Source organism: Saimiri boliviensis, chromosome 14 (assembly GCF_048565385.1).
Source record: "Saimiri boliviensis isolate mSaiBol1 chromosome 14, mSaiBol1.pri, whole genome shotgun sequence".
Classification (NCBI taxonomy): Eukaryota; Metazoa; Chordata; class Mammalia; order Primates; family Cebidae; genus Saimiri; species Saimiri boliviensis.
Genome location: NC_133462.1, coordinates 15,113,248 through 15,128,927, shown reverse-complemented (window position 1 = coordinate 15,128,927; position 15,680 = coordinate 15,113,248). Strand labels below are relative to the sequence as shown.

General features: G+C 50.9%; 1 protein-coding gene across 15 annotated transcripts in view; it reads right to left on the bottom strand.

Annotated features, from left to right (window-relative positions):
- Nucleotides 1-15,680, bottom strand: part of POU2F2 (POU class 2 homeobox 2) — an 84,120-nt gene that overhangs the window by 21,526 nt on the left and 46,914 nt on the right. For 5 of the 15 annotated variants that reach the window (XM_010331075.3, XM_010331076.3, XM_010331078.3 and 2 more), the window contains exons 1-5: nucleotides 15,508-15,597; nucleotides 6,001-6,066; nucleotides 5,833-5,867; nucleotides 5,617-5,673; nucleotides 771-887 (exon numbers count right to left, since the gene is read on the bottom strand). In XM_010331075.3, coding sequence (XP_010329377.1) covers nucleotides 771-887; nucleotides 5,617-5,673; nucleotides 5,833-5,867; nucleotides 6,001-6,066; nucleotides 15,508-15,535 — 303 coding nt within the window. In that variant the 5' untranslated portion in view covers nucleotides 15,536-15,597. Of the gene's footprint in view, nucleotides 1-249; nucleotides 538-770; nucleotides 954-5,616; nucleotides 5,674-5,832; nucleotides 5,868-6,000; nucleotides 6,067-15,507; nucleotides 15,598-15,680 lie in introns of those variants that run through there. The other 10 variants (XM_074385605.1, XM_074385608.1, XM_074385610.1 and 7 more) reach the window with 4 other exon arrangements.

The following is a 15,680-nucleotide window of genomic DNA, read 5'->3' as shown; positions in this document are numbered from 1 at the left end:
AAGATGCATAGCAAGCACTACCCACCAGAGGGAGGATTATTATGTGGGATATTCCTCCCTGTGAGCCTCACTCTACCCCTCTGTAAGATGAGACAGCAACATCTCCCAAGGCTTCCCAGGGTTGCTAGGAACTGGCATGTGGCTAGTGATCAGAACCATCTATGTGAACCAGTCAGCACCTTCCTGCACACTCACTGCTTCTGCATGTCCTTCACTGCAGGGAGCCTGGTCCCCAGTGGCTGCCCTTACCTGTGCTGTGAGCTGGATGGGTTGGGACAAGGTGAGCTGTGGGGTCCCAGAGGGCTGGCTGGCAGGCTGTGGTGGTGGCAGGTCACCCCCGCCAGAGGAGGCTGGGGGCTGTGAGGTCGAGGAGGAGGCAGAAGAGGAGGAGGAGGAAGTGGAGGAAGAGGCGGAGGCGGCGGCAGCAGCGGCGTTAGCGGCAGCTGCGGCACTGGACTGCTGCACGGCGGCGGCCAGGAGCTGGGCCTGGGCTTGCTGCAGGAGGAGTTGCTGCTGGGCTGGCATCAGCGCCGTGAGCTGTGGGGCAGCGGGGTCAGCGGGAGCCGGAGCAGGGGGTTAGAGAGGAGCAGAGAAGGCAGAGAGGGATTAGTGCCTAAGCCAAGCAAGTGAGGGGACAAGATCTCCTGGAGGACAGAGGCAGGCGTGTGAGAGTGGCCATGGCCTTGGTGGAACAGTTCATCCACCAGCCCTGCAACAGATGAGGGGTGGCTGGTTTGTGCCCTCGTCCCCATCCTTCCCTGAGTACTTACCCCAGCTAGCTGGCTGCCCGTCAACATGAGTTGGGCCTGGGGCAGATGAGGCTGGGCTGGCTGGTGGGGCAGAGGTGCTGCTGGGGCTGAATCACCACTGGGGTCTTCAGCCTTGATCTGAGGGGGAGAGAGGCAGGGTCCGGGACCCCAGAATGTTAAGTGGAGGCCAGAGAGAATGCCCACCTGTGAACCAAAAAGAGGGCACAAGTGTGGCAATGGCAACCAGACTGGCACAGGAGGAACAGACTGGGGTATGAACATGAGGCTGCAGCTCGTGGTCCTGCACTGACCACTGGGAGATTCAAACCACTCCTCTGACCTCAGTTTCTTCATCAATCAGATAGTGCTAACACAACACCTGCACCCAAACTCCCTACAGGAGGAGTCTCCTTTGCAGAGTGCTTTCCTCCTCCTGAGAGTCAGTTTCCCTGTCTGTAAAACATAAAATAGTGGCCAGGCATGGTGGCTCATACCTGTAAGCTTAGCACTTTGGGAGGCCGAGGTGGGTGGATCACTTGAGGTCAGGAGTTCAAAACCAGCCTGGCCAAAATGGTGAAACCCTGTCTCTTTTTAAAAAAAGGAAAATAGTTCCACTGGGCATCTGGGAGATCAAATAAAGGGGTTCTGGATCCCACACTCTTCATCTGTATCACACAGAGGTATCTCTCTCTTTCTCTCTATCTCTCTCTCTCTCTCTCTCTCTCTCTCTCTCTCTCTCTCTCTCTGTTGCCCAAGCTGGAGCACAGTAGCATGATCACAGCTCAATGAAGCTTCTACCTCCCAGGATCAAGCAACCCTCCCACTTCAGCCTCCGAGTATCAGGGACTACAGGTGCCCACCACCACACCTGGCTAATTTTTTAAATTTTCTGTAGAGTCAAGGTATCACTATGTTGCCCAGGCTGGCCTTGAACTCCTGGACTCAAGCAATCCTCCTGCCTTGGCCTCCCAAAATGGTAGGATTACAGGCATAAGCCACTGCACCTAGCCAGGTGCATCTTTTATTTGTCCAGTGAAGTAATACTTGGTTGGAAGGAAATGTTTTCAGGTACTAAGAAAAACTACCACCTTGGAACCTGGGCTACAAACTCAGATGCTTACAGAAATGGGCACAAATGTGTGATAGGGGCAGGGCTGGATGGAGGTAGACTGGAGAGAGCGCTGCCTGAGTAGAAGTCCCATCCAGCTCTTACTTAGCTCCTGCTGGCCACTCTTTTCAAAATCTAGAACAAAAATACTGGCAGAATAAACAAGGCACAATACTTGTCCTGCACTGTGGACAAGCCAGATGTGGCCCAGGAACTGCCAGGCTTCAGCCTCCGCCTCTGAGCTCTGCCAAGCCTCTCTGTGTCTCTCTAAAGATGATATGGACATATCTTGTACCATACACACAAAGCAGAGCGCCATAGAGCCACCTTGGCCTCCTCTGCTCCTAGGTGAAAAGTCAGACAGCAGCAGTTGTTGCTGAAAGACCTGCTGGATGAAGCATATACAGTGGTGGGAGAAGGCATGGCCTGATGGATCACACACCCTCAGGCCTAGAGTGGACAATGGGATCATTCTTCAGCCTGATATCCAAATACCATTTTGTAAAAGGAAGTCCAGAGAGGCAAAGAAACTTATGCAAAATGATACAGCGAATTGGCAGTGGGGGTGATATTTGGAACGTGGACAGAGACAAACAGAGGTCAAGGAAAGGCCAAATAGTAGACAGTGAGTGGCATGTCCCAAATTATGGAACATAAGTATTAGAAAGTTTAAGAGCTACAGAGGCCAGGTGTGGTGGCTCATGCTTATAATCCCAGAACTTTGGGAGGCTGAGGCAGGAGGATTGCTTGAGGCTAGGAATTTGAGACCAGACTGGGCAACAGAGTGAGATGCTGTCTCTACCAAAAAAAAAAAAAAAAAAAAAAAGAGAGAGAGAGAGAGAGAGAGAGAGAGAGAGAGAGAGAAAGAGAGAAGTTAAAAAAAAAAACAAAACTGCTGCAGAGATGCAGCATGAAATGACACTGAGTATGAGAAGTCAGGGTAGTGGTTGTCCCTGGCAGGGGCATTAAGGGCCTCTGGAAGGCTGGTCGTGCTCTGCTTCTTGATCTGATGCTGGTGACATGAGTGTGCTCAGTTTCTGAAAGTTCACAGAGTCATATATTGAAGACCTTTGTCTGTTTTTAATGTGTATCATATATATATATATTTTGAGACAGAGTCTCACTCTGTCACCCAGGCTAGAGTGCAGCCAAGGACGCAGTAGCTCATGCCTGTAATCCCAGTACTTTGGGAGGCCGAGGCAAGTGGATCACTTAAGGTTAGGAGTCTGAGACCAGACTGACCAACATGGTGAAACCTCATCTCTACTAAAAATATAAATTAGCTGGGCATGGTGGTGCACACCTGTAGTCCCAGCTACTCAGGAGGCTGAGGCAAGAGAATTGCTTGAACCCAGGAGGTGAAGGGTACAGTGAGCCAAGATCGTGCCATTATACTCCAGCCTGGGTGACAGAGTGAGACTCTGTCTCAGAAAAAAAAAGTTTTTAAAAAATAATGTTGAATGCCATGGTGAGCACACTATTACCTTTTCAGCGGTTTTTCATTGTTTCTGGTTGTCTTACAGTCTCTGATTGGTGCTTGGATATCTTTAGCATCTCTCCAATACTAGCTAATCTCCACTTTTATTTTAATTTAACTTTATTTTTTTGAGACAGGGTCTCACTCTGTCACCCAAGCTGGAATGCAGTGCTGCCATCAGGGCTCACTACAGCCTTGACTTCCCAGACTCAAGCGATCCTCCTGCCTCAGTCCCCCAAGTACCTGGGACTATAGGCATGCACACCCAGCTAATTTTTGCATTTTTTGTAGAGACAGGTTCTCACTACATTGCCCAGGCTGGTCTTGAACTCCTGGGCTCAATCGATCCACCCACCTTGGCCTCCCAAAGTCCTAGGACTACAGGCTTGAGACACTGCACCTGGCCTAATCTCTTATTTTTTTATTTTTTATTTTTATTTTTGAGATGGAGTCTCACTCTGTTGCCCAGGCTACAGTACAGTGGCACAATTTCAACACACTGCAACCTCTGCCTCCTGAGTACATGCAATTCTCCTGCCTCAGCCTCCTGAGTAGATGGGATTACAGGTATCATGCCCGGCTAATTTTTGTATTTTTAGAAGAAACAAGGTTTCACCATGTTGGCCAGGCTGTTGACCAGGCAGGCTCCTGACCTAAGGTGATCCACCTGCCTCAGCCTCCCAAAGTGTGTTGGGATTACAGGCGTGAGCCACCGCCTCCAGCCCTAATCTCCTCTTTTAATAAGAAGAGAGCAGGCCTCTGAAGTTTAGACCCTTCCGCACACAAGAGACTCTGGGTAAATTTTAATAATCATCATATTTATTTCCGTGGCAAGTGATTCTGGTTTTCCATTTGTGAAATTTCCATTTAAAAAACATTTATTTAAGCTGTCAAAAAGCAAGCCATTTCATGAGTTGGTAACTGTTGAACCTGACTGATAGGTATCTTAGGGGGTTCATTTTCATTATACCCTTCTCTATTTCTGTCTCCACTTCACATTTTCCATAATAAGGTGTTTTTAAAAAATTGAGCCAATTAATAAAATTATTATGTAAATAGTTGCACACTGTGGTCTCATGCCTGAGACTGTGACAGGAGCACATGAATCACTTCAGTTAGGGAAAGACTGACAGAAGAGATGGAGAGAAGTTGAGAGGCAAAGGCCAGAGAAACAGGGTGAGTTGTGGAGGCCAGGAAGGGGAGAGAGAAACCTTAATTCCTTTGGTCCCACTGGCATCACCAAAAGAAGGAAGCCTGCTGCCAGTTTGAGAACAGACTGCAAAGATCTGATTCAAATGAGGACAAAGTGGGGGCAATGGATACACGCTCTGCTCCGATGGCTAAGGCAAGAGCCAAATCTGCCATCAGAGAGTCACAGAGGTCAAGATCAAGAGCCTGTCTCCCCTGGACCCCGTTTAAAGCACTCAGCACAGAAGCAGGACATCTGCTCGCAAAGCATTTTTGTCCTCTCCTCCCACAGTGGCATGGGGGTACACAAGACATGGAAGCAACCACAGAGGCCATCCCATCTGACTCTCCCCTCCCCCAACCAATGATAGAGAAGAGGAAACTGAGAAGCCCAGAGAGGGGAAGTGACTTTCCCATGGTCACAGAGCAAAGCTGTAGCAGGGTGGGGAGCAATTCCCAGCTTCCTACCCCATCCCTCAGCCACCGCTGGTTAGGGTCTGGAGTCCTGCTCACCCCTTCTCTGCCTCCACCTCCAGTGCTACATTCAAGCCTCTGGACCTGCCTGGTACCCCTGACCAGGCTGAAGGGTGAAGACTTGGGCCCAAGCAACCCAAAGAAGCCCAGAATGCCAGGCACAGGGCCCCATCTGGATGTGGAATTTGCACTGCCTGGCTGCTTCCGGCCTCCCTGACGTCCTCTCCTCCTGCATCCCTAAAGCTATCCTCAACTGGTGCCAATCCCTCACTCCCACCTTAGCCGGCAGATAAATGTGTGTATTGGGGGACAGGAGGTGGTGCAGGCCCCTGTTGGGTCAGGGAAGTTGGGATGGGGGCGGGCCTTTGGCTTCCTGTTGTTCATCACCCTGGGGCTCTGGGGGGGATTTCCCTGGCCACCCCCACCCCCTAGGGAAGGGGAAGGAGCCTGGGTGAGTCACAGACCTGGGGTGGGAGCCCAAGAGTGAGAAGGGGCGGGAGGAACCTCATTACCAAGGTACCAAGGCTCAGTGCTCTCTCAAGCCTTGGACTGAGGCAGGCCTTCTGAGGTCCCTCTCCCCAGTGCTGCCTGCTTCCCTGGCTGTTCTGACAGTTGCTTACCTTTGTGCTGGGGCCAGTTGGGGACACGGAGAATGGGGAGGTCTTATTCTGGGGGTTCTGCAAAGAGAAAGTAGGGGCAGAGGGATGGAATAGTGCAGTGGAGCAGCTTCTGACCATACCCCTCCCTGCCCTCCTGGTCCAGGCGGCACAGAGCCCCCTCTGCACACCTCTCCCCATTTCTTCCCACCGCCTCCCACTTATCCACTCCCTCCTGACCTGATGATTAGTGTCTGGTCCATTTCTTTCAGTGTCTGCAAAAGAGAGGGAAAGGATGTGTTGTCAACAGGCAACCCTACCACACCTCTCCCCTCCCAGCCCTCTTCCCATCTGACCCACTTCCCCTGCCCACGGTGACTCTTGCCCCCCTGCTCCCTGCCTACCCACCTGTGTGCTCGGATGGGGAGTCCAGACCTTGCTTCTCGGCCTCCAGGGGCTTAGACATTCTTATTTCTGGGGACAGAGGAGGAATGGAAGTGGAGTGAAGGAGGGGAAGCCAGTAGGGCTCTCGGGACCCTGTTCCACCACACCCTCCACGTCTTTCCCCCAGATTCCTCCCTTACCCCCAACCACCTTGGAAGTGTCTCTTCCCGAGAGACATGTCCTCCATTCCAGGCCTCTGACCTCCTCTGGCAGGACAAGATACGGCCCTCAGGCATTGGGGAATCTTGCCTTATCCTTTTACTCCTCCAGAAAGTGGCACAGGGGTATCAACCACAGTGCAGCACAGGGTAAGGCAGGAGGTGGAAGGTGGTCATAAGAAGGTATCAGCTGCCCAAGAGGAGGCTGGTGACGTCCAAAAGGAGCGAGAGCAGCCTTAGGCCTCCTCCTCAGGCGAGCTACCCAAGCTCCCATCCTGCCCCACCAGGTTTCGGGTGAGACATGTTTTCCACTCTGAGAGGGGCCTCGGAGATGTGATGGCGCTGCAGCGTTCCCAAAAGAGGCAGTTATCAGATCTCTGAGTGTGATTTAGCCGCCCTCTGGCCCTCTCCCCAGCCCACCACTTTCCCTGTCCACATCTCACTCCCACCAGGTCTTCCTTCTTACGTTTAGCACACAGACCTAGCAGCCCCACCCTGATCTTCTGTAACCTCAGCTCCATCCAGCTCTACCCCTGAGCTTGTCCTCCAATCTAAACCTGACCTGGGACTTCAGGCTTGAACCCCAGCTGCAGCCTCAAGTCCACTCCTGTAATATAACCCCATTCTATAGCTCCCTAGTCCCAGGAAATGAAAGGAGGTGGCCAAGGGAGGGTAGCAGGCAGCAAGCTGGGCACCAGGGGACATAAACCCACAGAGACAAATGCCTGTCCTCAAAGCGCTCCGATACTTTTCACAGAAAGGCGAGTGCTCACCAGTGCCAAGAACAGAACTAGATATGACTCACAGCTCACATTAGCGGTTAATGCTAATATTACCCTGATTTACAGAGGAGGAAACTGAGGCTCCAAGAAAGGATGTCACCTCCCCAAAAGCACAGCAAGAGAGCAGAAGTGCCCTGATTGGATCTCTGGTCTTCATGCCTCCAGTGCTCCTGCTTCTAATCTGAACCACTCTAATCTAATGGCCCTGAGTCCTGACTTCCAGCTATCTTATCTCCAACAGTACCCCCACCCAAGCTCATCCTGAAACCAGATCCAACCCTTCCTGGTCCTAGACCCCAGGACAAATCTGGGCTTCAGCCCAACCCATCCTTAGTCCTTGAATCATCCTTACTCACCTTGAATCCCAAGTTGTACCCAGATAGCTCAAGTCCTTCATCTGACTTTGACTCTCAACCGTCCTAAGACCCTGTCCCTGATCTAAACTTTCCCCATAACTCACTCCAAAATCCCTACTTAAACCACACTACCACCCTTACTAAAGGAGCTGTCCAACTCTAGTGTGCTCTGCACCAAGATACTTAAAGAAAGCAGCTAGGCTAAGCACAGTGGTTCACGCCTGCAATCCCAGCACTTTGGGAGACTGAGACGGCCAGATCTCTTGAGCCTGGGAGTTCAAGACCAGCCTGGGCAACATGGAGACCCCATCTCTACCAAAAATACAAAAATTAGCTGGGCACAGTGGCACACACCTGTAGTCCCAGCTATTGGGGAGGCTGAGGCAGGAGAATCACTTGAACCCAGGAGGTCAAGGCTCCAGTGACTTGTGATTGCACCACTGCACTCCAGGCTGGGTGACAGAGCAAGATCTTATCTGGGTTAAAAAAAAAAAAAAAGGGAGCTAAAGTGAGGGATAGGAAATAGGAAGAACTCAGTAACTAAAAAAAAAGTCTAGAAATTTTGCAATTGAGGATTATTCAATGTGAAATGTGGCTTGAGTTTTAAAGTCCTAATTAAAAAGACAGGTTATGCATTGCTGGTAGGAGTGTAAATTGATACAAGCACTGTTCAGAAAAGCTGAAAAGATGCCCTCTCCCTAAGATGCGGCATGTCCACTCCTGGGCATCTGCCCAAGAGAAACACGTGTCCTGCCCATCAAAGGAAATGTGCAGAAACACTTCCACAGCCTTTTCATAATGGCCCCAAACTGGAAACAGCCCAAGGGGCCATCAACAGGTGAACGGATAAACAAAATGTAGTATGTCCATACAATGAAATGTATCACGGCAATGAAAAAGAACAAACCTGGCTGGGCAAGGTGGCCTGTAATCCTAGCACTTTAGGAGGCTGAGGCCAGTAAATCACAAGGTCAGGAGTTCAAGATCAACCTGGCCAACACAGTGAAACCCTGTTTCTACTAAAAATACAAAAAATTAGCTGGGCGTAGTGGCAGGCACCTGTAATCCCAGCTACTCAGGAGGCTGAGGCAGGAGAATCGCTTGAACTCAAGAGGTGGAGGTTGCAGTGAGCCAAGATTGTGACACTGCACTCCAGCCTGGGCAACAGAGTTGAGACTCCGTCTCAAAAAGAAAAAAAGAAAGAAAAAAAGAAAAAGAACAAACTTCTGCTTCATACACATGGCCGAAGCTTAGAGACATGAGGATGAATGAAAGACGACAAACACAAAGGCAGCCATAATTTATGATTCTAATTACAGGAAATTCAAAAACAGGCAAGCTGATAGCAGATGATCATGGTCAGAGTGAGCACCTTGGGGGTACTGACCAGCAAAGGGTGTGAGGAAGCCTGCAGGAGGTGAGAAAGAATCTGGTTTGGTGGTTACAGGGTCTATACATACACAAAAATTCATCAAGCTGTACACTTAAAATATGAGCACTTTTCTCTATATACAGTTACATTTTAACAAGCAAGAAAACATTTAAAAGCTAAAAAACAAAAAGCCAGCACACAGTCCCATTAAGATGCACACTGCACCAAGGCAGGTGGATCATTTGAGGCCAGGACTTTGAACCAGCCTGGGCAACACAGTGAAATCCCCATCTCTCCAAAAAATAAAAAAAGTTAGCTGGGCATAGTGGTGTGCACCTGTAGTCCCAGCTACTCAGGAGGCTGAGTTGAAAGGATCACATGAGCCCAGGAGGTTGAGGCTGCAGTGAGCCATGATTGCACCACTGCACTCCAGCTTGGATGACAGAGCCAGACTCTGCCTCAAAAAAAAGATACAGACTGCTGAGGGTGAGGAGTGGGTGCCCAGGACACTACCAGAGCTCAGGTCCTATGTCTTGGCCCTGGGGATAGGGCATTAAATGGCTGCTGATACAAGAGATAAGAAGGACAAGAAGGGAGCTGGGAAGCAAGGCTGTCCTGACTCTGGAGCAGTAAAGGCAGGAATCCTGCCTGATCCTAACTAATTGATCCAGACCTTAGCCCTACTTCAGGCAACCACTAAGTCTAACCTGGTCCTAAATCCCACCCCTCCTAGCATCCCTAAACTGGAACCCCAGCCTCCTCTGGCCTCCTTCCCTCTAGCCAAGCTCCACATTGCCTAAAGGCAATCCTTTCCTGACTCCTCTCTACCTCCTGGAGAAACATCCAGGCTACTGGGCCTGGCCTCCAGGGGCTGGCCCACCACCTTCGACTGCTCTTCTCTTGCAGCTAATGCACACTGTTCTTCAACCACGTTGAGCATCTCCCCCCGCTTGGGGGTTCTGCTTGACAGACAGCAGACTGTAGGTTCTACACTCCCCACCTAGCTGGACATCCCTCTCCCACCCACAGATCAAGGCAGGCTTGGATCCCACTGCCAGCCCAGAAAGTCCACACTCATCCTTAGCCTCTGCTATGGGCCAAGTTGCATCTCCCAAAATTCATACACTGAAGTCCTAACTCCTGGTCCCTCAGAATGTAATTGTGTTTGGAGATATGGTCTTTAAATACTGAATTAAGATAAATTAAGGTAATTAGGGTGGACCCTACTGCAATCTGACTGATATCCTTGTAAGAAGTGGAATTAGGTCACAGATGGGAACAGAGGGAAGACCATATGAAGACCCAGGAGAAGACCAGCTGACAAACCAAGGAGAGAGGCCTTGGAAAAGGTCAACCCTGCTGGCATCCTCATCTCCAACTTCCAGCCTCCATAATTGTGGGAATGAATTTCTCTTATTTCAGCTACCTAGTCTGTGGTACTTCTCTGTGGAAGCCCTAGCAAACTAGGACAGCATCTCAAAGCCCCTGCCTTCCTGCTGTCCCATCCCTGAGCCCCCAGCTGTGCCCAGGTTCCTTTCCCACAAGACCAAGGGGACAGGCCTGGTCTGACTAATCACTGGGTTCCTAGCATCACTAACCCAGAATGGATTGTCACTGCTGAATATCCCTCTCTGCAGCAGTCTCTGTCTCCTACTACTTCCCACCCCTGTCCTACTGTCTCTCTGCTATTTATTTTATTATATTTATATTTTGGGACAGAGTCTTGCTCTGTGGGCCAGGCTGGAGTACAGTGGCACAATCATGACTCACTGCAGCCTCGACCTCCTGAGTTCAAGGTATCCTCCTGCTCCAGCCTCCTAAGTAGCTGGGACTACAAGTGTGTACCGCCATATCCAGCTAATTAAAAAAAAAAATTTTTTTTTTGTAGAGACGGGGTCTCCTTATGTTGTCCAGGCTGGTCTCAAACTCCTGAGCTCAAATGATTCTCTTGCCTTGGCCTCCCAAAGTTCTGGGATTACAGGCGTAAGCCATCATACCTGCACTCTGACATTTAAAACATTTCCTGGCCGGGCACGGTGGCTCAAGCCTGTAATCCCAGCACTTTGGGAGGCCGAGGTGGGTGGATCACGAGGTCAAGAGATGGAGACCATCCTGGTCAACATGGTGAAACCCCGTCTCTACTAAAAATACAAAAAAATTAGCTGGGCATGGTGGCGCGTGCCTGTAATCCCAGCTACTCAGGAGGCTGAGGCAGGAGAATTGCCTGAACCCAGGAGGCGGAGGTTGCGGTGAGCCGAGATCGCACCATTGCACTCCAGCCTGGGTAACAAGAGTGAAACTCCGTCTCAAAAAAAAAAAAAAAATTAAAAACAACAACAACAAAAAACATTTCCTGAGGGTTTGGCACGGACTGTTCCCTCTGCCTGGAACATTGTTCCCCAATCTGTCCACCTGGTGACCCCCTACACATCCTTCAGGACCCAGCATAAGCTCTGTTTTCTTTCTTTCTTTTCTTTTTTTTTTTTTTTTTTTTTTTTTTGATACAGAGACTTACTCTGTCTCCCAGGCTGGAGTGCAGTGGTGCAATCTTGGCTCACTGCAATCTCCTCCTCTCAGGTTCAACCAATTCTCCTGCCTCAGCCTCCTGAGTAGCTGGGATTACAGGTGTGTGCCACCACGTCTGGCTACTTTTTTGTAGTTTTAGTAGACATAGAGTTTCACTGTGTTAGCCAGGATGTCTCAATCTCCTAACTTGTGATCTGCCTGCTTCAGCCTCCCAAAGTGCTGGGATACAGGTGTGAGCCACTACGCCCAGCCATAAGCTCTGTTTTCTATGAAACCACCACTTGATGCCCCCCAGCTCCCAGCCAGGTCTCTCTCCAGCTCCCCCTACCCTAGCACCTTCCCTCGTCACTCTTTTTTTTTTTTTTTTTCTTTTTTTTAAGTTAAGAGACCAGGGGAGAGCGCGAACACAGTCCCTTGTCACTGTCTTAATGAGGCAACTGTAGCTACCTGGGCCCCAGTATGTCTCCCCTATCGGACTGGGAATTTTTCAAGAGCAGGTCTGATCTCAGGTTCCCAAACACTGCCTAGCAGAAGACATGTGGGTCAGTGGATGGCAGTGGCCCCAAGGCCCTGATCTCCCTCCCCCAGGCCTTTGCCTCTGCTCCTCTCCCACCTGGGTGACCCTTTCCTTCTCTACTAGCAAACTCTTGCTCCTCTTTAATATTCAGCTCATATGTCACCTCTGTGAAGTACTCCCTGGTTCCCCAGATGGCCAGTGTCTCTCTCTTCTGGGCTTCCCTGCCCCTGTACTGTTCCCCATCATATCCTGACCATCTTGGGCAGAGACCTCCACCCCAACTGTGGGCACCTCAAGCCCAGGCTGGAGTCATTGCTGCACAGGCATAGGAGTATGTCTTTGGAATGAATGAATGAATGAATGAATGCATTCAAGAATCGCCTAACTAACCAGGGCCCAGTCCTGTCTAAAACAAACCACTATCTCTACTGTCACTCACTTTAACATCCCCAAGAAATCTTAACTTAAATCTTTAAGGTAAGATTTCCTCTGCAGGGACAGTGGCTGGAAAGACAAGAGTGGTTTGAGGGAAAACTTTCTCCATTCTCTTACCCTTATTCTCCCTAAATTCTCCCGACCACTCTTACATATCCCTGCATACTCCCTGCCCCACACCTGGTTGGGCCACAGCAAAATGGCCAACTGTTGCCCTTTGCCCCTTTTCTTTCCACCTCCCCTATCAGAGCTCAATCTGAGAGAAGGGTTAGATCATTTCCACCAGGAATGAACAGGGAGTTCCATTTCCACTGTGGACTAAAAGCCAAATGACACCTTAACAGGGATTCCAGAGCACTAGCAACCATGGACTTGGAGGGTCTGTTAAATGGCTCAGCCTCAGCCTCAGCCCAGGCAGGGATGCCCATTGACTGTCACTCAACTCTAAAGAAATACTGATGCCCGTCCCGACCCTAGACTCTCTAATTTCAATGGTACAGGGTATGAACTGGGCATCCAGATATTTAAAAGCCCCTCCAGGTGATTCTTTTTTTTCTTTTTGGGGGGACGGAGTCTCACTCTATCACCCACCACCCAGGCTGGAGTGCAATGGCGTGATTTTGGCTCACTGCAACCTCTGCCTCCTGGATTCAAGTAATTCTCCTGCCTCAGCCTCCGAGTAGCTGTAATCACAGGAGTGCGCCACTACGCCTAGCTAATTTTTGTATTTTTAGTAGAGACAGGGTTTTGCCATGTTAGCCAGGCTGGTCTCAAACTCCTGACCTCAAGTGATCCACCCACCTTGGACTCCCAGAGTGCTGGGAATACAGGCATGAACCACCGTGCTCAGACACCTCCAGGTGATTCTAATGTGCTCCATCCCCTGGCACCTTCAGAAGCTCCTCTCAAAGCCTTACTCACACACAAAAAAATTGGTTGGTTATTTACAGCCATTCCCACCCTCATCTAGGTAATGTATAATTTTTTAAGGAAACCGGAAGAGAAAAGCAATGCAAAGCCCTACCAGGCCCCTTGGAGCCATGTTGCCAGTTGAATCCCACCTTCCTCAGGTTAGGCCCCTCCCCAGGCGCTACCCAGCCCTGAGCTCACACTCGCTTGCCGGACTGCCCCAGGCCTGGGACTCTGGGTCCTCTCCACCCTCCCACTCCTCCCTCCCCGGACTTTCACTTCTCCTCTGCATTTCCACCCCCCCGCCAGTTTTAGCAGACTTAGGCCAGCTTCTCGTTAGCACTTACCGAAAATGGGGCTAAATATAGAGGACCCGAGGACTGCCCCTCACCCCTCTTGGCCCCACTTGTCCTGTCCCCTGGGTCCCCTGCCTCCGCAGCCTGCCTCAATCAAGGCTACAGCCTAGGAGCCCCTGTGGGCAGGTTGGTGCTGCTGGGAACCTCTGTGGGTCCAGCTGGCTGAGTCTCCATCCTCCCCAGAAGCAGCACCTCACCCCTCCCTACCCCACAGCTGTCCCTGGGTGGCCTCAAGGGAGTGAACACTTCTGAGCTGTCAGGAGGGACGGATGGAGATACAGGCAGCAGACACAACAAGAGAGGTGGCTCCACAGCTGCACTGACAGCAGGCAAGAGCTGCCAACAGTACACACCCCACAGCCACAGGCAGGCAAGGCCCCGGCCAACACACCACAAGAAACAGATGTGCAGATTCCAGACAGGAATGTGAACACATTTGCAGATAAGACACATGCCCAGACATGATGCCATGGGCATATATGCAAAACACACACACAGACATGTGTACACACATGCATTTACACACACTCTCACAGTGAGTGACACACAGCCAGCCAGACACACACAGAAGTACACAAACTCACACACCCAGAGTTGAACACAGACACACCCCCACATACTAGATCCAGTCACTTACAGACTCAGATATGTGTATGCACACATGTACTTACACACGTTCTCACACTAAGTTACATCAGTCCAGCCAGAGGTACACACCCAGACATCCACATGCTCACACGTACTCACACACACATACCCAGAGTCACCTCATCCTGGAAGACGGCCAGGGTTGACCTCTGAACCTAGTCCACAGGTATGGACCCTGGCCCTGACCCCTCTGCCTGGGCCTCCCCTATCCCAGCCCTGACCCATCTGTGCTGTCATTGGTGACAGGTCTGTCTTCTCCAACAAACTGGGAGCTCCAGGAGGACAGACCTAAGTGCCCTTTCCACTGTATTTCAAACACCTAGCACAGAACTCCTCAACAGATACATGTCGGTGGAGGACACAGGGATGCCCGCACACAATGGTGCATATGGGACAGCACACACCACCAAACGGAGACTCGTGCCCATGGTCATGCCTGCACAGCCACAAATGAAACAGGCACAAAGGGCTGAGTACCTGCCATGTTCCAGGCACTGTGCTAAGCATGGTACATATATTATCTCATTTAAGGCTCCCATCAACACTGCTGAGTGATAGCCATCACCAGACAGACATGTACACATTCTACTAAATGAGCCAACAGCTATAAATCACCTTAGACGGTGCCTGGCGCGCAATGTTCACTCAATCAATTGACATTTGGTGGAGGAGGCATTTAATAAGCACACAAACAAACACATAATGAAATTCCTAGCAGTGATAAGTGCCCTGAAGAAAAGATAAAGCAGGGTAAGGGGAAAAGATAAAGCAGGGTGAGGGGACTGAGAGTGACAGGATCAGTGCCTGTTTAGATGGGGAGGTCAGGGAAGGCCACCCTGAGGAGGTGACATCTGAGGTGAATAAAGTGAAGAAGTGAGCCAGGGGATCATCAGCAAGGCTACCCCACAATGCAAACACAACAGCCCCCTACACTCACAAACACACAGCAGTCCCACTCAGAGCACTCAGAACTACTGTACACGCGCACACAGCCCTGTACCAGATGTGCACACACCCACTCAATAGGGTATGACACCCTCCAAGTCCAGCAACTTAGCGTTCCAACCCCTTTGCAGTCCTTATCCAAGGATCACCCTTGTCACCAACCCCACTGGTTCTCCACATGAGGTTTGGCTTTTAACACCCAGCTCCCTCCCTCCTGTCCCCAGACCCCCTGGAACAGGGCAGTAGAGGAGAAGAGGTTGGAAGTTCCAGTGCCTGATGTGAAAGGGGAGGGCAAAGAGGAGCTGTGGGGGTTGGGGGGTACCCGGCATGGGAGAGAGGGAGTTGCTAGAGTACAGAGGAGAAGGACAATGGAGACAGCTGAGGAGGAGGGGCAGGGAGGGCCCGCAGAGCAAAACTAAATGTGCTGCCTGTCCTCTGAGCAGTGGCACAGGCACCAGCCCCCTTACCTGGAGCCCCCATGCTGGAGTGAACCATGCTGCCCGCCCCGCCAGGGCTGGGGGAACAACTGTGTCATCTCCCCACCCTCTCTGGGGGCTGAGCCCTCCCTGCCGGAAGTCACTCAGGGAGGAAACCACAGGGCCGGTCCGCCCCCTTCAGAAGGGAAAATACCCTGCCCCAC